A 23,258-nucleotide genomic window follows, 5' to 3' on the forward strand; every position below is an offset into this window, starting at 1 on the left:
AATACCTTCAACTCTCTCTTCCTAAATATCTTCCTTCCCGAGCCCTTCGCTCATCCGTCTCCAACTCCCTCTGGGTCAGCCGCTTCTCGAAGCAACGAGCTGGGGGTAGATCTCTCTCTGCGGCAGGGGCCTCCCTCTGGAACAGCCTTCCTGCCTCCCTGAAACTTGAGGAGAACCATCTACGGTTCCGGAAGCACCTCAAAACCTTCCTCTTTGCTTCTGCTTTCTCTCTCCCTCTCCCCTGCTAATTCTTCGCTGAATCTGCACCGAATCTGCAACTGGGCCAATCTCGCCGACCTCGGTCCTGGGCCCAGCCACTCTGCACTTGCACTGCCTCGCTGGCAACCCCTGCTCTGCGGGACTGTCTCTGTATCCCTACCACCCCCGTTCCCAGCACTTGTCTGCACTTACCTTGCACCTGCCACCAGCTGGCCCTATTCATTTTATTATATATACTTACCTTGTACTGCACTTGCCCCTTCCCCTCCCCTTGCGCTTTGTCCCTTCCCCTGCACTTGCGCGATCTGAATGACACCTGGCCTAGTAGGATCGTTGTCTGTCTTCCCCCGTTTCCCCCTCCCTGCCTCGTCGCGCCTTGAAACACTTGAAACGCTCGTGTATAGGTGCGTTACAAATGCCATATCATATCATATCATGTGCTTGATACAGTGTTGTGAGATGTCAGAATTAAGACAGTGGCTTAACCATGTGTGATGCAACCTACCAATTAATTGACTCACCATTCCCTTGCTGAAGATTTGATGTTGCAAATTCACTGCTAGCGGGCATTCTCTGTAAGAGTTTGAGCAGGTTACCAAGTTCACAAGCTAAGGGAACAAGAGACTTGGGTCATAAACAGGCTGCATTAGAGTGAGAGAAGGAGAGAATAGAATACAAGATGGATGACAGGCCAGATGGAGGTGTGGTTCAGCCCCGAAGCAAGGTGCACCCTGGACCAACAACCATGCCTCAGCTACAGGACACAGGAGCAGACATTTATACCAAAAGCCCAGCCCAGGGGGAGGAGCTAAAACTCTAGAGCACCCAGAAACCCTAGTCATACCATGTGAGTTGCAGGAGGCTCTATTTTGGAGGTGGTTGGAGATTAGACTGAGTTGGAGAAGCAGAGACTATAGAGGTGGCATTGGTGGTGCGCAGAAGGTGGTAAGACAGTAAGGGGTTGTAAGAGGTGGTTCAAACATTAAAACGGAAGATGGAGGTTCTAGCATTAAGCTAGAAGGAGGCGGTGGTAGCATTGGGAGGAGAAGATTGTAGGGTGGAGGTTGTAATACCAAATGAAGGAGTAGGATGTGGAAGCAGTGGCGCAGAGAAGGTACTAATCTCAGGAGGTGATGACAACCCAACAAAGGTGGAGGATAGTCTGCAGTTAGATAGAACAGGAAGGTTCCCGTGGGCCACGCCTGTCCTTGGCAACACCAGAGTGTGGTGGTGCTATGTGACTGGGGCAGGTAGGGTAGGATAAGATCAGAGTGGTGGGAAGCAGGCAAAGGTATAGGCAGGCATGCCTAATTGGATACCCCCACCTCTGCCTGCTACTCCTGCTGCCCAGTCTGCTGGCAAGACTAGTTTCTGCTGTCCGTATCCAAGCAGTTTTGGGCATCATATGTTAAATAATGATATTGATGAATAGGAAAAAGTTCATACTGGCCATCAGATCATTAAGGTGTTGAAGAGTTTGAGTACTGATTGGCATCACAACTTGTTACAAGTATGGCTGGTTGCTTATCCTGTATACAGGCATGTGGTCATACGGGCTGTACAAGGAGTTAATCATGAGCCGGTTTATATCTAGAGAACAATATTAACCATGTGCCGATCAACTACTATAAGAGTTTAAATTGCCATAGGATAGGATTTTTTCAGTGCAAGCAGTTGCTTTGTGGAATTGATGTCAAGAGGCAGTACTTGCATCTAATCTATGTGATCACTGCGCCGCCCGTAACGGCGCCAATGAAAAATGTCAATGTCAATTACGGCGCGGTGCAGTAATCAGATCACTTTTGCCCCCATGCCCCGCAATACTCCCACCCCAAACCCCACTTACCTGTACTGCGGCACACTTCTGTGTACACCGCTGACTGTCCTGTACCCCTGCAGCGTCAGTTCCTCCCACTTACATGGGGCGATGCTGACATCGCTGGATCCTTTTGAAAAAAACATGTGTTCCTATCCCCGCTTACCGTAATGGTAAGCAGGGGACACCCCTGCAACCCAGACTCCCGTTACTGCGATCAAGGAGAGCGTGGGACACCGCTGCGACCCCTGCTCCACTTGGGCGCAGTAATGGGAGTCAGCATTTCTGAAATGCCTACAGCGGGGTAGAAAGTGCATTCTGCATTTTAGAGTCGCAGTGATTGACCGGTTGCCTTGCCTCCTCGATCTCCATTTCCATTGCCAGAGTGTATGAGGTCTTAGTCTTTGCCTTGGTAAAAATGACATTTTTGCTAACAATTTGAGCAAGTGTTATTACTGAGCTATTCTAATGATAGTTTTGGGGCCAAAGTACAATTTGCGTTTCCTTCTTTTAAGCAAGATTGTGTTGCTGATTTGTTGTCTTCCTAATGATTACATTACCAACATATAACATCCCATCTTGAAATATGAAAGAAAGTCAAACTAGGAATCTTCTCTTCTATATGTGGTGAACTTGACTTTATTCCATTTCCACTCTAGGTGGGGAACCACATTGATGTTCTGACATCCAAGTGGGTCGCACAAGATGCCGGGATAGGGGCTGGCGTAGATTCCTACTTTGAGTACCTGGTGAAAGGGGCCATACTACTAGAAGATGAGGAGCTGATGTCCATATTTCTCGGTAAGCGATTTGCTGCACTTGTGTGAGACAGAGATGCCTTTTATCTGGATAGAGTTCTGTGAGCCACGTAGAGGCTCTGCCAACATTCCATAGTTGAACAATTTGCATAGGTTCATGCAATGCACACACCAATAACCATGCAGCTCGAAAATTATAAAACACTGAATGCAAATGGGTGTCTTACCTCCGTGCAAGTTAATGGTGAAATAAAAGACAAGGTCTAGAGCTGGGGGGTGGGGAGAAGATGAGTAGGGAGGCCCAGCACCCATTGCTGGTGGGAGTATTATGCAAGGTTAGGCATGCAAAATGGGATGACGGACAGAGAAAGAGGGGGACAGCTAGGCCCACACCATGGATCAGGCAGAAAAAGAAAATACCTGAACAAAGGGTTACATTTGAAAGACTGATATTTGTGGATGGGTGGGTGGGGAAGGCATGAAAAGGTGCGTGTAATGAGATGAAGTAGGGACCGTGTGTACGCAGAAAAAGGATGAGTAGGCGCAAAGGATAAGAATTGAGAGCTAAGGAGGGGTTGGATAAGAACACAATTAAGGCATATAAAAATGTAATGAGTTTTGGATGAAAAGGATGCTGGGCCAAAGGATAAAAGGTGAGGGCCGGGAGTGTGTGGGAGGTGGTATGGGCCAGATGAAGATGGGGATCATTCTCTGAAGCTCCATGTGCAGGGGAGAGACTAATCTCTAATTATCATGTTAGATTTAACACCCCTAACATTCCCCAATGTCACTCTGAGGCCTCTGTTAATGATCAAGGGAGGCAAGAGTTCTAAAACTGGAAATGTGGATGTGCTGTCACATGCATGAGACACAGAACAGGTGCCTTCACAGACTCCGAATTGGCACCCAGTATGCTTCCTTGCATCCCTGAAAGGAGGTGAATGGATAGGAGGTGCTTGTTTTTGGATGATTCCGTTTTTAGTAACCCTTTTGCTTTGCCCGTGGTGGAGAGCATGGTGTGTTGCAAATCGTGGACACAGTTAGATGGCTGACTACCCACCAGGCTCAATCATCCGAGATCCCTACCACAGTTAAGGTGAATTCTAGCCTCCAATGATTGGAGACTCGCCCAGAGTACCCGCAAACTTGTGGTGCGTTCAGCACAATGCTCAGTTACTCACAAGACGCCCCGTGTTTAACACCAACACATTTAACACATTTGGACCACACATGTTGCATGTTCACTGCAAAGCAAAATTCTAGAGTATACCGTTAAAAGATAATCCATCTCATCCCGCTGTAAAAACACCAGAAGATAAAGATCTAGCAATATGAGAATTCCGCTCTGCAACTTACAATTTGTTGTGTGGGTGTCTCCCTAGCTTACTACCACAACTTCCATTAACGGTTTTGTAGTTAAGTTGGATATCCAAAATCAACTTGGGGGGTTGGATTTTGGGAGGCCACCCTGTTATGGTGAACGGGGAGACACTGGATGTTTTAGCCAAACCAAATCAAGGTAGGTAGTAGAGCGACACGACTTACTTCCCGGAGGGTTGCAGCAGTGGTTTATGGCTCGTTTGTGTCCACACAAAACAGCACACTTAGACATGTAAAAACAAAAATATACAATTATTTATTGGGCCTTTAAAATGCACACTAAGCAAGTAAAAACTTCTAGTCAAATATTGCCACATTAATACTATAAAAAAGATATACATTCACCTTTAGAATATACAGGAAAGCGTTTTATTCAATAACAAGTGCAACACAGGTAAGTACTCTGCATTAGAACTAGTAAAGTCACTTGGAACAGCTTCTCTAGCTCTTATAAAGTCCAACCCTAAAACGGTTTGGGTCCTTGTGCCCAAAAGTGACAAGTTGCAAAGTTGCACTTCACTGGTAGGTTTACAAGAAATTGACTATGCCAGTGGTTATGATTGAGTCCAAAATGTAGGTACAGTTCTGGTAAGCAAATTCAGTCAATCCCAGTCACTAGCAATGAATTGTTGACCAGGTCCACAGACCAAAGTAAGGAAAGTAAGATTTAGGGACAGGACTTTACACACATTTTAACTGTATGTAGAACTAAGTGGTGGGAGGCCTGGGGGAAGTGTTTTGTGTAAAGAAATGTGCAATAAGTCACCCATTAACTACTAACACCACTTTGTGTGTATAGGACAACCATTTTGGATGGTAAAAAATACCAGTTTATATGTTGTTTTTTTTGTGATTGTGATGCTACTTGATTTGTTTTTATGTGTATGGGCATCACTTCTTGTGTCCATTTTTACTATGTGTTAAAAAATACATTTGGATTAATATTTTTGTAGACCCCGACCTTATCGTCTCTTTATATATGTTCTGAAAGATGTTTTCTGACCATTCTAACCTTAGGTGCTATGTCAATCCTTCAGCCAAATACGACATTAGCAGGTAGTTTGTTGTGGACCCTGGTTGCTTGGTCTGATAACTGTCTCCAGCCAACTGAGGCTTTGGAATTTCGAGCGCCCCTGCCCTTCAAGGTATTAAGCATAATACCCGTTGTCCTCAGTTCTAGCTTTTCGCCCATCGTTTTCCTCATTAGGGTCTGAGTCCCGAATTGATGGCGTCCGAGTTGGACCAGGTGCGTACAGCCGGTCTACTGTCGGACCACCAGTGAGGGTTGTAACCGCACGACCCCGACCACAAGTATTATCTTCTTAACATTTTGAGCCCCGACCCCCAATTCTTTGAAAATCAACTTAAATAACATCTAAACAAGCAACAACAACTGTTATTGTCAAATAGCAAATGTAATGGTACATGCAGTTTCCGGGTTCATCGTCCACCAGCTGGTCGTCCCTGTAGTTCAGATGGCAAGTTTGTTGTTAGCCGGACCTGGCAGCTGCGATGTGCCGGACTCCAACGTGCCAGTGAATTTCCGAACAATGATATCTAGGTGGACATCGCCAAGATGAGGAACCTGTGTGTACAGTATCATTTGTTACTGTCGGGCGTATCATTGGGTCGTCTGTACTTTCTGGATCCCTTGACTTTTTTCCTTCTCGGGCCCTGGGGCCCCCATCTCGCTCTATCTTGTGCTGGTTCTTCTTGTGAACCTTCTTTTGGGGTGGTCCCAAGCACTCACGAATTTCGTCTTCGGAGCAGAGTATTATCTTCCTGCTTCTGTGCTCAAACGTGAGGGAGAAGGGGTATGCCCACCTATATCTCGTGCCTTGATCATTGAGCCATCTCGTTAGGGGGCGACAGAGATGTTGCAAGGCCAGGGTGAGCGAGGATAAGTCCTGAAAGATGGTTATTTGGGCTCCCCCGAGGGTGAGGGCGCCACCTGACCTGGCCTCCGCAAGTATCCTTGTTCTGTCTTGGTATCTATGAAATCTGGCCAGGGCAGATCTCAGGCCACCGGAAGGGCCACCGGCTCTATGTATTCTTTCTATGGTGGGTTCGTCGATGTTCTCATCTGCGGCTAGGATTCTAATGATATCATGTATCGTTTGTTTGAGGTCTTCTTCTGTTTCGCCTTCCCGTTCCGGAATTCCGAAAAATCTCAGGTTATTTCGTCTTTCTCTCTTTTCTAAATCGTCTATCTTCAGACGGATGTCCTCCTCCCTTTTCTCTATGTTGCGCATTCTGAGGTCCAATTGGGCTTCCAGTGGATCTATCGAGGCTTGATTGTTCTCGACGCCCTCTAGTCTCTCCTCTGTTATATACTCTCTGGGTCATCTTGTCAATTTTACCGCTAAGATTAGCCCTCATGTTTCGGATTTCACTCTGGAGAGCGGCTACGTCTCCCTTGGTGGCTGCTGCCCCGTCTCCGAGGCTTCGACTGACAATTTGCAGTTTATATCCGGGTCACAATGCGGCGGTGTGTAGGCGTATCTGGCCAACTTGCTTTTGGTGCTCATATGATGCTTGAGTGCGAGGAGGCACACGCCCCGGGAGTGGGGGCCCTACCCTCTGCACTGATGTGATATACCAATCTTGGAGTGTGTTGTGGGATGTTGTCCAGGGTGTCCCGGAGATCAGCGGCGTAATGGTGGGAGGAGGCACACGCCCTGGGTCCAGGGGCCCTACCCTCCGTTTGCGTTGGCTTCAGTCCTCGGGTCCAATGCGATGTCGGGGGTATTCCAGTGTTATTGCGGGCCCGTTTGTAGGCCCTAGTGGAGTTGCATGGGGCGGGCTCCGTTGCGGGGGTGTTAGACTCTTGCGAAGGCTCAGGGTGAGACCCATGGGTATTCTGTTTCATTTCGTTGTTGGCCCACATGCGTAGCTCTTGGGGGGGGGGGGCAACTGACTGGCAATTATGCTGAGGAGGGCACATGCCCCTGTGATGGGGGCCCAACCCTCTGCGTTGCCTTCGGTTCAGGGACTAGCCCCATGCCTTATAAAACAGGGTTTCTAATATTGCGTCCAAGGGGGCTTCCGGGAGCGGATCCACAGTCACTTGCATTGGGTGCTGGGTCGCAGGTTATAGTGTTGGGTCAAGTGGAGGAAAACTGGACCAGGCATGGGGGGGTCTCGGGGTGAGGGGGGGGGAGAGCACCTCACCTAGAAGCTGGGGAGAATTGGTTGGCTCTGCGCTTGTCGCTCTCCGGGGGGTGGCTCTCTTGCGAAGATGGTGGGGGAAAGCGGTCCTCCCACTGGGAGAGTCTCGTGGGACCGTCTCACCCCGTTACTCACTACACCCTTACAAGTGGAAGGGAAGTGTGGTGCAGGGCGTATTGTGTAGCTTCAGTTGGGGGTGTATTTATTTCAGCCCTTGCAGGAGTCACTGAGAGGTGTCAGGGCTGCAACAGGGGGGTGCTCTCATCCAGGGACTGAAGCCTCTCCCTTCAGGCCAGCAGCGTTCTGTTCGTGTGGGCCCCCGGGCCTGCCGAGGTGAGGGTGTAAGGAAAGATTAGCGTGCAGGTGCCCCCCCCCCCAAGAGGGCTCATGCTGCGAGTTTTGTCTCAGACAATGGCGGGCTCAGGATGGGGGCTACGCCGGCTCGCGCGCCGCCTGTGCCTGCAACTTCGTTCCGGCCCTCGGCCGGGGGTGGATAGCGGGAGAGGTCCCTCCTGCGCGATCGGGGTCACGCCAACAGGCCACGGGACCCCCGCTGGAGGCACCTCAGAAGGGGTGAGGCCCTCAGTGTGCCGTCGGCACTTCTAAGTATTCCTGGGGGGCACCTACCCTCCCCGGAGCGCTGTTTCACACGGCGGGGGTCCTGGAAGCTGATGCAGGCGCAGCGGCCAGATGGGAGGCGTGTGCACGGGTGCCACCACAGGGCGCCCACCAACTCCACCAGGATTTTTGAGGCAGGCAGTAAGGTGGAGACTGCCCAGGGGAGCCGTAGCGCGGCCTGCACTCTCGGCGGGGGGGATGGTACCTTGGCGCTCGTACTGGCTCCACCGACGCTCCAACTGCTGCATATGTGGCCAGGCGGGGGAGGCACTCGCCGTCAGCCTTTTCTCCCGACTCGGTCCACTGTTTCTCACCGGAATTTCACTCAGCTGGTGGGGGACCGGGTCGCGCTGCCTGGGCTGGCGTTGTTGTGCACTGGTGGGGGGGGGTCAAAAGTGGGGGCTCAGGTCACTTTTGGGGCCCGTGGGTCTGGAGCTCACACGGAGGTGCTCCTCATCCGTGCGCCCCCTGGTGGCCAACCAGTAGCCCTATTTTTTTTCATTATGATCATTTGTACGATCATCATATATCTATATCTTCACTATCATACCAAGCGATTTCCTTTTTTTCGCTTCTAGAACGACTTACATTAGTCATTCACACCATGATAAAATGGCCACCCTATATTACACGTACACACCACGGCACGCTCTTAGCCACGTATGCATTTCTGTTCCCTAGGCAACTAATTTTAACATTGCAAGCTGAAGACCGCACGCAAGTGTCTGCAACGTTCTGCCGCCTCTCAGAGCTGCTCGAGCAACACATAGGTAAGAAACTTTTCTCTACATGGCCACTGTCTCTCCGGATCAACTACGACAGCAACACATGATACCTTACAAATAATTTTTACAGGATTGCAATTACGATCGCGCTACCAGACACAGACATCTTTGTCTCCGTCCCACGAGGCTTCTAACTGAGTATTACTCAGGCGAATAGCAGGTCAGTATCCTGACCCTCTCCCCTTTGCTATCACGAGTCTTCAAGTTATATTAGTGATCAATATCTTCATGCCTGAACACACATTTATTATTCTTTTCATTTCTTGTATTTTTTCTCTTTCCCTGAATTACCTCAATTGATGAATCTATTGATGATGATCTACTCAATTAACAATTTCATGACATGCAATTGGTAACGTATTATATGTGATTCTCATTCATGCCTAATTGCCCATGTACGTATTTTGATGATTTCCTTTCCTGCATACTATGAATGGTATTCTATTGCTTTACTGTGGAAACTGGTGTTCTGCTTGCTAATTGTTGAAAATATATTACCAATGCAATAAGATTTGGCCATAAGGCAGTTCAAAAATATATATGTTCACAGGCCCTGAGAAAGGGTTCTTAAACCCGAATTGCATAGGCCTCTGTGACATTTCTGCCGCACAATTTAAATACCCCCAGAGGGATTAAAGCCTATGAAATTAATAGCAAAAAATAAATACATATTTGTTTGATAACTACTGTTAGGGAGAATTCTCTGTAAAGGCTAATTTCCCAAACCTAGTGAGTCCCCCAGCAGCTTTGCTGGATTTTTGGGGTTTATTTCTTTCTCCTGCTAAGAGTGAGACTCTTTTTCTCCCACTCTTAGACATGATTTGAGGTGTTCTTTTTTTTTTTTTAAACATATCTTTATTATTTTCATTGGACATAAACATAACAATAAAAGGGAACTTTGTACCAACATTACCCCCCCAGCTCTCCCTCCCCCCTGCCGCCCCGGGACCGCGTGGTCTGCTTCGTGGTTTTCTTTATGCGTTGAAAATGTCCGTGACCTTTATGTTGTGTGGGCACCATTGTTCCATAAAGTCTGACTGCAGATGTTCCTGGATCCCACCCCATTCTTTGGTGAACCTGTCCTTAGTGCCTTGGATTATGTGAGTGACTTTTTCCATTGCTAGCTGCGCCCATACTTTTTGAAGCCACATAAATATTAGTGGTGTATCCTTCTTTTTCCAGTTTTGGGCAATTGTTGTCCAAGCCGCGATGAGAAGGCCCATAAAGCTTCTCCGTTGTGCTTTCGTGTATCTTCTTGTAGTATCATCTCTCATGCCACACATCCATACGCTTTCATCTAGTTGTCCCACATTTGGAAATATCTTGCCCATTTCTCCCTTAACCTCTTCCCAGAACGGCACTATTCCTTTGCAGTCCCACCAGATGTGTCTCCACGTCCCCACTTCTCCGCACTCCCTCCAGCAGAGATTAGATGTTCCTGGGAACATGGTATGCAGTCTCTCGGGTGTGTAGTGCCACTGAGTCACTATTTTGATCCACATTTCTCTCATCTGCACCGCTCTTGTCAGTTTGGGGATTTGGGCCCAAATGTCCTCCCACTGTTTTCTCATGAGTTCCCTTCCCAACGTTTTATCCCATTTGCACATATATGCCCATTTGATCTCTTCGCCTTGTTTGTTTATAAAGTGGTATAGAGTCGATATCCACTTCGTTGCCCCTGAGTTGGTTGTGATGTATTTCTCAAATGGGGTTAGGGTTCGCGTAGCCGCCCTCGCTATTTCGGGAGTTTTTAGCCAGTGTTTGAGTTGTTCATAGCTGTATCTATTCCGTGTGGTTCTTTTTGGGAGTGTGAGGCATGTTTCGTATTGAATAATTTCATTGTTGTGGAACATCTCCCCTATTTTCGTTATCCCCTCCTCCTCCCAGCTGTCTGATGCACCCTGCTCCAGCCCTGGCGGAAACTGCGGGTTCCTCCATATGGGTGTGAATGGGCCTAATGTGTTGGTCATTGCGCCCTTTCTTGTTTGGGTGTCCCATGCCTCCAGGGTCGTGCTCATTATTACGCTGAACCCTATGTTGGGATCTCTGTGCTGTTTCTGCTTCCAAAGTATTTCCACTAGTGGGGTTCTAGCCACCGCCCTATCTTGTGCTGCCCATAACTGTTGTGGGTCTTCTCCCAGCCATTCCCGGAGCACCTTAAGTTGGGCCGCTTGGTAGTATTTTTGAAAGTGGGGCAGTGCCATCCCTCCTTCCCTAGTTGACGATGTTAGGACCGGCCTAGAGAGCCTCGGAGTTTTCCCCTTCCACACAAAAGTTGAGACTACCCTCAGGAGTGTCTTGAAGAAGGAGCGGGGGATCCCCACCGGCAGGGCTTGGAAGTGGTATAGGAGCTTTGGGAGAATGGTCATTTTTACCGCCTGAATTCTACCCCACCATGATATCAGCAATGGGTTCCATCTTTCCATGTCTCTTCGAGCGTTTGTGAGTAGCTGCGGGTAGTTTTTCTTGTACAGTTGGTCTACCTTGTGTGTGAGAGTGATTCCCAGGTATTTGATACCCTCCTCCGCTATTTTGAGGTTGTGTGCCCTTGCTTCTCTCTTGATTCTATCCCCGTCACCTGCCAGTATTAGAATTTCTGATTTGTTTTTGTTGATTTTTAACCCCGAGATGGCCCCGAAGGTTTCTAGCTCTCCCATTGCTGCGGCCAGCGATCGGTCCGGCTCCTCTAATGCCAGCAGCATATCGTCCGCATAGGCGGTAATCTTGTGTTGCATGCCTGCCATCTCTATCCCCTTGACATTCGCTACTTCCCTAATTTTTATCAGTAGGGGTTCTAGGAATATAGCATATAATAGGGGAGAGAGTGGACACCCTTGTTTTGTTCCCCGGGATATGTACACCTTTTCTGATACCTCCCCATTGATGGCCACTCTGCAAGTTGGGGCGTTGTAGTTTGCTTTAATTCTGGCTATGAAATGTTCCCCAAATCCCATTCTTTGGAGTGTCTTAAATAGTATGGACCATTCCACCCGGTCGAATGCTTTTTCTGCATCCAGTGCCAGGAGAATTGCCGGGGTTCTCTTTATACCAATCTTTTCCACCAGATGGATGACCCTTCTGAGATTGTCGTGTGTTTGTCTCCCTGGGATAAAACCTGATTGATCTTGGTGAATTAATTTTGGGAGAAGCGGGGAGAGCCTAGCTGCTAATATCTTGGTGTATATTTTGGCATCTATATTTATCAGTGAAATTGGTCTGTATGAGGCCGGGCAGGATGGGTCTTTCCCTTGTTTGTGGAAAACCAGGACCTTCGCTTCGTTCATGGTGGGGGTCACATTGCCACTTTCTTTAAAGGAGTTCAATAGCTTGGTTAGAACCGGGGTCAATTGATTCGCATATTTTTTATAAAATGGGGCTGTATAGCCATCCGGGCCTGGGGCTTTATTTTTCGGTAGTTCATTTATAGCTTTTCTAACTTCTTCCTCCCTTATGGGGGCTTCTAGGGCCTGCTTGTCTGCCGGTGAAATTTGCTGGAATGTGAGGGAATTTAGATATGTGTCTTGTGCGTCTGCCTTCGGTTGGTCTGTGGTATATAATTTTTGGTAGTATTCTCTGAAGACTTCCCCTATGTCTTGTGTGCGTGTAAAATGTTCCCCTTTCATGTTTGTGATATTTTTGATTGTTATGTCTTTCTGTTTGGCCCGTAATTGTCTCGCCAGCATCGTATCTGCTCTATTCGCTTTAATGTAGTACCTTTGTCTTAGGTATAAAAGGCTCCTTTCCGCTCCTTTTGTGCGCAGCATTTCTAGCTGGCCCTGCGTGTGTCTAAGAGTCCTCTGGAGTTCCCTGGAGGGTTGTGACAGTATTTTCCCTTTTATCTCAGTAATTGACCTTTCCAGTTCTTTTTCCCACATCGCCCTCTGTTTCTCCTTCGCTATTTTCAATGCCATTAGTTTCCCTCTGATCACTGCTTTGAACGCCTCCCAAACTGTGGAGATAGAAACCTCCCCTGTGTCATTGTCCGTGAAGTATTCTTCTATCATTCCCCTTATGATGTCCCCCGTGGCCTTGTCCTGGATTATGTCCTCCGGCAATCTCCACCTCCACAGACCTTTAGATTTCCCCTGAAGTTTCATATCGAGCCACAAGGGTGCGTGATCCCCTTTTTCCACCTCCTGGATTCTGCCCATGAGGCCCACCGATGCCCAGAGGTAGTCGATTCGTGACATCGAGTTGTGAACATGTGAGAAGTAAGTGTACCCATTTTGGTCCCCCCTGAGTTCCCTCCATACATCACTCAGGGCCATTTGGTCCATTTGCTGCTTTAGTCGTTTTGATGGAGTCCCCTGGCTATATGCCCCTCCTGTGCTTCTGTCCCTTTGTGGGTCCCACGCCATATTCAAATCTCCTCCCAGGATCACTTCCCCTCTTGCAAAGGATTCTAATTTGTCTAGGGTGTCTCTTAGAAAGCCGTCCTGTCCCACATTGGGCGCATATACTGACGCTAGGGTGATCCTCTGCCCCTCCAGCAGCGCATTTGCGAACGCATACCTCCCCTCCTTATCTGAGATGGAGTTCTCCAGTACGGCGTCCCTCCCGGTCCTTATTGCTATGATGACTCCCGCCCTCTTGTCTGTGGCATTAGCTTGGGCCCATATTGTATATCCCCTTATCCTTGCCCTTTGTTTGTCTCTTGCTCTTATGTGCGTTTCTTGTAGGAGAAGGAGGTCCGCCCCTTCCCTTTTGAGTAATTTCTCCAGTTTCACCCTTTTTGTAGGATGATTCATCCCTCTTATGTTATAGGTCACTATGCGTATCTTCCCCATTTTGTTAGGTATAGGTTCAGAGTGTTTGACAACCCTTCCTTCACCGCTGCCCACTGTCTGTGTTCCCGATCCCAACTGGTAACTAGAACTGAACCAAACTTGTTGCCCCCGAGTAGGGCCAGGGTTCCTACTGATGCCCAGACGTTGCGCCCGAGGCTCCCTGCCCTCCTTCCTCTCGGGGGCTGAGTGTGTGGGGGCTCCTAAACCCCACATAATTGTCTTATCTTACCAGATTCCAAGCCGGAAGGTCCCTCCCGGGCCGCCTTCTTCAGTTCTTGTACAGCTGCTGTGTTTCCTCTCGCTCCCTCACCAGAGTTTGGTGCGATGTAGCTTGTCACCCTCTGTTCTCTCTGTGTCTTTCCTCTTTTCATGTCTACTTCCCACGGCTTTCTCTTCCTTTGACTGGTCTGTTGTGTTTGATCGTTTCCCATCCTTTAGGTCTTCTCCTTTGCTCTCCGCTGGGTGCCGCTTGTTCCCCGTCCTCCGTATCACCCTGTAGGTCCAGTATGCTGAGGCCTTCTTCCCATGTGGTTGCTCTCCGCTGTTTCCCTTCCCATGTAAATGTCAGCCCGAAGGGAAAGGTCCACTTGTATCGGATTTGTTTCGCCTGAAGGGCCTTGACTAGCGGTGCCATCGCCCTTCTCTTCTGCAGTGTAGTCAGTGCCAGATCTTGGTACAGTTGTATTTCTTGACCGTTCATTCTTATGTGGTCCATATCTCTGGCTTTCCTCAGGATTTGTTCTTTTTGTGGGTAGGAGGTAAGTGCCACCAGGACGTCCCTTGGCCTCTCCCCTGGTGCCCCCGATCTTTTTGGGCCGACCTTGTGGACTCTGTCGACTCCGATTGTGTCTGGCTCTGCTGCATCTACGATATTGCTGAACACTTCCTTAACTGCCGACATGAGATCTCTGTCCTGTACTGTTTCCGCCAAATTTTTGATGCGGATGTTGGAGCGTCTGGAGCGATTCTCCAAATCCTCGCACTGTATCTCAAGATTGTGGGTGAGTCTCATCAATTGTTCCTGTGTTTCACTCGTCTGCTGCGTTTCCTCATCTATCCCCTGGAGCGTTCTTTCCAGTGTATCGGTTCTTTCCTCTAGTTTCGCCACATCGATCCTCAGGTCTTGGATCTCTTGTTTCATGTCGTTTTTCATCGTCGTGAACTGTTCCTGTACGGAGGACATGAATTTTTCCTGGAGTTCCTGGAACCATGATTGCATGTCTTCCCTGGATGGGGGTTGTACTGGGTTCGCCTGTGCCATTTCTTCCCTTTGTTGATTGTCTTGCGTCTTCCCCTTCGCTTGCGGTGTGGAGTCCGACGACCACAGTTGTAGGATATTTGCGCCTTGCTTTGCGGGGAGCGGGGTCTGCTGGGAGGCACAATTTTTACTTTTTGCCCTTGACATGTTATGGATGGCTCTTGATATATGAGAGGGCTTCTTATGGTCCCCTGTGTGCTTGTTGGTGGTTTCCCGGGGTGTGCGAGGGTTTCTGTGAGTCCCCTGAGTGATTAGTGCTTGCGGTGCCACCCTGGAGCAGCTGGGCTTCCTATGTCTTGTTGCTGGATCCGCTCGCCCACTGGTAGAGTCCCCTGTAAGTGGGGTCCTAATCCAGTATTTCTTTTCCTAAGGAGTCTGTGGAGATTGGTTATCTCCTTGCTGCAGTTGGGAGTGCCTGCGCCTGGGGAGATCCCTTTGCTTAGGTGTTGTTTCCCTTCCCTCGCACTGCTCTGGTCCCTTCTGGGGGGTGGGGGTCTTCCTCGCCTGGTCTTTATGGTCTCCGCTCCCTCTCCCCCGTCCTTGGTGCTCACCTGCTTTCTCTGCTTCGGCTCCTTGGTCCTGGGGCGTTCGCTCGTGGCTCGGGGGCCCTGTGCCCTTGGTGCCGGGCCTCGGGCGTCTTTCTCTGTGACTCCCTTTCCCTCCTCCGCGACGGCGCGGGGGGAGGGGGGGGAGAGTTGATTGCTCCGTTGCCCGCTGTTGTTGTGATGCCGCCCGTAATCGTATTCCCTCCGGGGGGGGGGCGATGCCTCCGCGGTTCTCCCGGGGGGGGTAGGGAGTCTCCCCCACCGCCTCTGTCCCTTCTACCTTAGCGTCGCTGCTAAGGTCCTGTCCCCTCCGCTCCCCTGCGTTGGACCTGTCGGCCCGGCGGCGGGAACCTCCCGGAGGGGGAGGGGTGACTCCTTCGAGGTTGCCGTCCTCGGCGTTCGATGCCCCGCGATCGTGGTCCCTATCGTCCGGGGCTTGCTCACGGGTGGCGTTGGGTGGTGCGATCCTCCTGTGCTGCGCTGCCTGCTTCGTAGTGTGCCTATTTAGGCGGCCCGGTACGAGCGCGGCTTAGTCGCGACTCGTCCCCGCGGCGGCCATCTTGGAATTCTTGAGGTGTTCTTTTGACTTTGTATGTGTTCTATGGGCTATGGGGTCCTTTACCCCATAGGGCTTCATGTGTTTTTGGTATGTGGGTTACACAGCACCCTCCGTGCAGTAACCCAGGGGTGTCGTAGCGGCCCCCAAACATAGACTCCATACCCTGGGACCGACTACTGTCTCCCAGGGCATGTAAAGTCACCATTGGCTTTACTAGTCTGAAATTGTGAACAGAACCAGTACAAACCATCATATTGTGGACGTACTGGTCGGGGCAATTCGATTGCCCCGGGGGTCTGTTGTTCGAGGGAGCACTGTCCAGTCCCCCCCGACCGAGTTTTGGCTGGTGGCAGTGTATACTACTTTTTATATTCGACCGCAAATATATTCCTATGGGATTTTCCCATTGTTTGAGGCTACCACTTTTTAAAATAGCCTTGAACATACCGCCGGTTTATTAAATTAAGATAAATTCACCGGTTGGTATTTTTTGCCGAAACTTGGTTCCAAAATGGCGTTTGTGTTCGCTTCTTCTGTGACTCCAACCCAAGTCGAACCCTTTGTTCCACTTTTTGGCAGGCTTCTCCACAGAAGCCTCCAAAAGTGGTGCCACTCTGTCTGGGTACCACAGGGGGTGTGGGAGGGGGTTTAGGCACCCTGGACTGAGTTGCCTCAGCAACTCAAGTCGCACTCTTGTGTGTTTGGCCCAAGTGGTGAGCCGCCCGAGTGACAGCTAGGCTGAATGAATGGGGGTTTTCTGCATAAAAGCAGGGCTTTGGGAACTGGAACTTGAGAAGTCGCCACAGGACCTAAAGAATCTGAGGAGAGAGAAGCCGAGCCGACCTGCAACGACACCACCGGTGGAGCCCTGCTGAACCGTATCACCACTTTTCCCGACGACAGAGGAGATATCCAGTCCGGAGAGTCTTCTTCCTTTGACTGGTGGGGATAATCAGTTTGCCCATCTTTTCGCCTTCCTGGACCATCTCATGGCCGCCTTGCCCGTGCCAAGCACCCCGGCAACCGAAATACCACAGTTTACCACTACCGCGAAGAAAAGGGTAGTACCTTGTAACCGGGAAACTCCGCGGCTGGTTTCTTCCCTGGCAGTGCAACGACCTTCATATTTCCTCCACGTCGAGACCGCCTCTTCCTCTGGACGAAACACCGACTTGCACCCGCTGCCAGGAACAACTGCCCCTGCTGGAGCGTTCTTCCCATTTCAGGTACTGTGTCCCGCCTGGCTTCCCTTGCGACAGATCGTTCGGGTGACAGTAAATCCTTGACTTTCTAACCTGGGTTAGCCTGGGGCCTGTTAACTAACTTTTCCTGACTTAATCTCAATATTTTGTGAACTATCTACAAAGACTATTTGGGCATAACCCCACTGTGTGATCCTGGACACATTTTGCTTGCTCTCTAACAGTGGGCCTAGCATTTGAACTCCCTTGCTCTCCAGTAGATTTTGCCTAACCTGCCTCACTGTGGTTCTTTGAAAAGTAATGAAATTTGTGTGCTTTCATAACTCTGCCTTTTTCCTCCCCTTTTTATATAACTTATTAGAGTGCCATCTTAGGTTAAGCGCTCACCTCTGTCTGAAAATAAGTGGCGTTTTTCACTAAGACTTGTCTAATAAGTAATTAGGGTTGTATATATATAATAGTGACTGTGTGTTGAATTTACTTACCTCTTTTTGTGCTAGTGTAATTTACAAGTGTGTCTTTAAATAAATAATTATATACTTTTACACCAAAGCTCTGGTCAGTGTTTGCTTGTGCTACTGTATCTCTGTACCTATTGTGTATACTCTATATACTGCCTAACTCATCTTGAGAGAAGTCTGACTGCTCAACCACAGCTACCAGGTAAATCTGGGTGGTACAGACTGCTACCAATTGGGTTTACTGCCAACCACCTGTAGTCCTAAATCTTTTGCAGTGGTCCCTAAGGGAACTGCACAGGTTTCTGCCTAACAACTAAAACAAACATTTGTAGAATTATAAGCACTTTTTGAAACCACCTCAGTGTGGTCCACGGGTGTGCAGCCCACACTGCTGGCTTCACGGCCAAGGTCTCTTTTCCACTAGTATCTGGTGTTTGACACAATGACGGAGACAGCCCTGCCCGAAACTTAGTATGAATGCAGTGTGTAGTGCTGAATGGCAGAGTGCTTGTCCAAATCCGCATTCTGTGTTGTGAGTGTCTGTATGGAGAAGAATGGCCTGTATGCACTGTGTGCGCCTGATTGGCTGTCTGACTGCCTGAATGTGATTTGTTGCCTTAGTGTGACCCAGCAGAGTGAATGGGAGATCAACAGTATATCTCGGGGCCTCTCACTGCTAGAAATCGTTCAGAAGCTTAAATAGAAACTGACATTGAAACTGACGCTTAACCTTGAAGCCCACTGGAAGAAGAACTGCTGCTGCTGTCCTTCGCTAATCTGAAAGCTGCTGTGCCTTCAAGGAACTAATCCAAGAGAGGACCTGGCTAGGAGACCTCTCCCCAAACTACGAGGGACCATCCAAAGCTCCCTGGTAGACAGTCCTACGAAAGGCTGCCGACCAGAGTAGGGGACCGCCGAGGAGAACAAAGAGAAGCCCCGGACAGCCATCCACTGCCGACGACCGCCGACGCCGATCGGAGCTTCAGTGCTCCCTTTGCCTAAGAACATTTGATCCAAGGACTCCCTTGTTCATCACAGTCAACCGCTTTCATCCTGCCGGAGAAAGTCAAGGCTGCTGACGACCGAGGAGAATCCGCTGGTGGGTTTCCCACCAACCGAAGACCTCAGACGCCGACAAAGCTACTGGAGCCAGCCATGGTCACGTCTCGTTCGCCGACGACCCAGCGCCCTTGCTGGGCCAAAGTTCCTCACTGACTCTTTGCGGCAACGGCGATTGTAGACTTCCACAGGGTTCAGCAGGTGTCTATCATGCGCAGGCTCTTCCCAACTTCAGACCCCCATGCCCTCTGCCTACGTTGCCTTGGCCCAGACCACGGTTGGCAAGCTTGTACAGCGTGCAGCGCCCTGACATCGAGGTCGCTGAAGAACAGACTAGCCAGGTGGGGGGAGCTCTTCCAGAAGTCGCCTCCAGAGGACCTCAAGAACTTTGTGAAACATCAAGCCAGGGCCTCTATTTTCCATCGCACCCCGCAAGGGAGACTCCTTCCCAAGGACTTGCCCGTTCGGGAAGGACCGCTCAGGTCCTTGTACCAGCACGTGCACTGAGGCTGCTCCAGCTACTGACCGAGGGATCCTCTCAGCCTCCTGGTGACAGTGTTAAAGGACCAGAAGGTTCTTTGACCGGGTCTCTGCCCTTTTACCGGCATATGTCTGAGGGGGCCACGCCCTAGTACCAGCAATACAGCCGATGGGGTGCCTAAACGCAGGTCTACCGGCCCACGGGCCGAGGGTGTTTCACCTACCGGGTCTAGACCCGACGGGCAGGGTAGGCCCCGCGATCCAAACCTAAGAGTCTTGGAGGAGGCTGGGCCCAGCGAGCCGAGCAACACAACGCAGGCACCTCGACAAAATGGCCGCTGTGCCAAACATCGGCACCCATCCGACGCCATTCCAGGAGTTCAGCGAAGAACGAGTGTCCAAGTGGTACTGGCCTCAACCAGGTACGTGGCCTACAGCCTATCCGTCATTTGCGCAGGGCAGGTTCCCACTACGTCCATACGGGCAGGGTATGCAGCGGCTCAAGCAGCCTCCCGCTACCCTGTCTGTATCCCCTACCACTCCTCCGGCCTGTGAAGACAGGTTCTCTGAGAGGTTCCTCTGGCTCATGACATCCCCTCGGATGGGGGTTATCCTCAGGAATGCCATCAGGGACGTGCTCCCTCCGATGCTACCGGCACCACAGGTTCCTCCGCGGCACCCCTGGCCCTGGCCCAGCCTCTGCCTCCGGCTCCACAGCAGATTCCTCAGGCAGTTCCGTACCAGCCTCTGGCTCTGGTTCCCGTACCCCAGCCTCCGGCTCCCGCTACTCCTCCACTTATGCAGGATCCTCCTGACCCACAGGATACGGATGAGGAGGATCCTGACACACCATCCGGATCCAGGGCCTTCCATGAACGTCTTGCGGGGCTGGCGGAGTATCTGGGCCTACCCCAAACGGAGGTCGAGCAACCAGCGGAGGGGGTGCTTGCTTAAGTCCTCACGTGACGTCCCTAGGCCAAAACAGGAATTCTACTGTAGACCGAGTCTCCCTGGCCAAGAAGGGTTGGCTCAAGCCCGAATCTGTCCAGCCGGTCAATTCGACACCTGGACGTCAAGTACAGGCAGATGGAGGGGGATACACTCTTGCTATTGGGCCATCCTCAGCCACACTCCTCGGTGATCACTGCGGCATCACTATACTCCAAGCCTCAGTCATCCTCCGCCTCCTCCTCGGTGACGCTGCTAGGCAAGGAGGAGAAGATCTTGGAGGTGTACGGAAAGCAGCTGTATTCGAACACGTCCTTGCTTCTTCGTCAGGCCAACGCTGATGCCATGCTGGCTGCCGCTAACCAAAGTTTATGGCTGGAAATTGTTGACTTCCTCCCGGAACTCCATAATCAGAGCCAATCATGTTTCAAGGCGGGACTGGCTGAGGCCAAGCTGGTGGCGCACTCATGGAATCCACCGTTGCCCTTGTTGACACCTCTGGACGTGCCATCTGTATCACCACGGACATGAGAAGGACAGCCTGGCTCCATGCAACGAAATTCAACCCCGGACGTCCAGGAACACATATTAGACCTGCCGTTCGAAGGGGGGCGGGGGGCCCTCTTCCACACCACCACCTACGAGGAGCTGGACAAAAAGAAAAACAGCTCACAAACGACCACGTTTTTATCCATCTTGACAAAGACCATGCCCAAATCGTACACACAGTCGCAGCAGCGCTCTGACAAGGGGCGTACGTACGGAGGGTTCCGCGGCTTGCAGGAACGGAGATCCAGGCAGCCTGACCACTTGCTGGCTCCAAATCGGCGCAAGCAACAAAAAGGGGGATGGAGTGAGGGCTTTTTCCAGTCCCCCTCCTCTGCGACAGCCTCTGAGGGAAAGAAGGCATGACACGTCCCTCCGGGTCCACGTGTCTCCAATGGGGGGCAGCGTTGCTCTCCATGCACATTTCTGGCACCAGAATTTCATGGACCCCTGTATCCTCCCCGGAGTATCCACGGGGTACCGCAAAACCCATTGCAGCCTCTCCTCCCTCCTCCCCTCTACTCCCTCACGTTGGGACAGCAACTCTTCTGGCGGAGATCCAGTCACTCGTAGAGAGCCAGGCAGTGGAGGAAGTCCCAGCCTCCCAGCAAGTCTTGGGCTTTTACTCAAGGAGTTTCGCCATTCAGAAAAAGAACCAAGCGGGCCAGAGTTGTGCTGGACCTTTCCACCCTGAACCTCTCCTTACCTCTACAAAAATTCAAGATTGTTACGCCAGCTTTTATAGCGGAAACATTGTGCAAGGGAGACTGGATATGCTCCCTGGATCTGAAGGACGCGTACCTACACGTCCCGATTTGGCAGCCCCGTCGTTCTTTCCTATGGTTCAGGATCATGAGCTACCATTTCCAATACAACTTTCCTTCCTTTCGGCCTCAACTCGCCCCCACGGTCTTTACCAGACACATGAATACTGTGGCTGCCCTCCTCCGAGCGCAGGGCCTCCACATCTACCCATACATCGACGACTGGTTTGTCAGGGCTACATCTCTGGAAGCTATTCACCACTCTTCCCATGCCCTTATGAACACACTGCACAATCTGGGCTTTTCGCTCAACCTCAAGAAGTCGCAGCTGTAGCTCACGCAGACTGACATTCTTGGGCCTCATCTGGGACATGTGCTCCGAGAAGGTATTTCTGTCAGAGGACAAGATCTCGGCCATCAAGAGGGCCACCAGCCACTTTCTCAGCAGAGAGGTGACCTCGGCATGGTAGTACCAGGATCTCCTGGGTCTTTTGGCGGTGGTCCTATTAGCCGTCCCACACACGAGACTGAGGAGGATTCAGCTGCACTTCACGGCCTCATGGAACCAGGAGCAGGACTCTCAATCCGAGATGATCAACATTCCTCCATCTTTCCACCCCGACATAACTTGGTGGTTCAGGGACTGCAACCTTCAAACAGGCAATCCCTTCCGGCCTCCCACCCCGCAGGTCGCCATCACCAGAGAATCCTTGCTCGAGGGATGGGGAGCCACCCTGGACGAGCTTTCGCTCCACGGCACCTTAACTAATCAGGAGCAGGATTACCACATCATTTCGTTAGAGCTGAATACCATCTGGCTAGCACTCGGAGCATTCCTTCCGCTTCTCAGGGGCAAGGTTGTCCTCATCCAGACAGACAACTCGACCAGCATGTACTATGTCAACAGGTAGGAAGGCACCAGATCCCCTCATCTGTGCAGGCTGGCAATTAGCATGTGGGAGTGGGCCCTGGAAAACGACATCTACCTCACGGGAGTCTACCTCCCAGGAGAATCCAACCTGGAGGCTGACAGGCTCAGCAGGTTGGGGGCAGACAATTACGAGTGGCTACTAAACAACCTCGTGATTCAGGAGATCTTCAACAGGTGGGGTCATCCCCAGGTGGATCTCTTTGCCAACTGGCACGACAAGAAGTGCCCTCAGTTTGCCTCCTGGCAGGGACAGGGCTCCGGCACCCTGGGCGCATTTTGGATTCAGGGGAACGGCATGACGCATACGCCTTCCCGCCCACTCCGCTCATTCACAGTGATTTGCAAGATCAGGAGTCTCGCCAGCTCAATATCATTCTAATAGCTCCATGGTGGCCGGCCAGGCCATTGGTTCTCGGAGTTGCTAAGCCTCTCGGAAATGACTCCGATTCATCTCCCGACGGACCCAGCACATCTTCTGGCGCAGCTGGGGGGCAGGGTCATCCACCCTGCGCCACAGAAACTGGCCCTCACTGCATGGTTCCTGAGCAGGTAACACTGCGGCACATCAGCCTCTGCCAGGCTAATCTGGAAATCATACAGGGCGCAAGGAGCAAGTCTACCAGGGCCCAGTATAAAAGTAAATGGACCAGGATCTGCCGAGAAAATAGACCCCCTGGCATGTACTTTGGACAATGTGCTCTCCTTCTCGGCGCACCTTGCTCACTCTAGTGTGCAGGTGGACACCTGCCGCACTTAACTCGCAGCCAAAAGGGTTTACAGGAACCCGGAGGAGGGGGATCTTCTTTTCCTCCTCCAATCCTATCGTCAAGAAACATTTGACTGGGCCGCAAGGCTCTACCCACCCACCCACCTATCAAGAGGCTGCACCCCATGTGGGACCTGAACATAGTCTTGGGTGCCCTGGCGCACAAACCGTTTGAGTCAATGGAGTCCGCGGACATCAGGCTTCGCAC

General features: G+C 50.8%; 1 protein-coding gene across 1 annotated transcript in view; it reads left to right on the top strand.

The window, feature by feature from the left end:
- Positions 1 to 23,258, top strand: part of EDEM2 (ER degradation enhancing alpha-mannosidase like protein 2) — a 411,530-nt gene that overhangs the window by 255,772 nt on the left and 132,500 nt on the right. The window contains exon 7 of the mRNA XM_069652257.1: positions 2,695 to 2,836. Within this exon, the coding sequence (XP_069508358.1) occupies positions 2,695 to 2,836 (142 nt within the window). The remainder of the gene's footprint in view (positions 1 to 2,694; positions 2,837 to 23,258) is intronic.

This window comes from Ambystoma mexicanum, chromosome 3p, assembly GCF_040938575.1.
Source record: "Ambystoma mexicanum isolate Mex_15411 chromosome 3p, UKY_AmexF1_1, whole genome shotgun sequence".
Classification (NCBI taxonomy): domain Eukaryota; kingdom Metazoa; phylum Chordata; class Amphibia; order Caudata; family Ambystomatidae; genus Ambystoma; species Ambystoma mexicanum.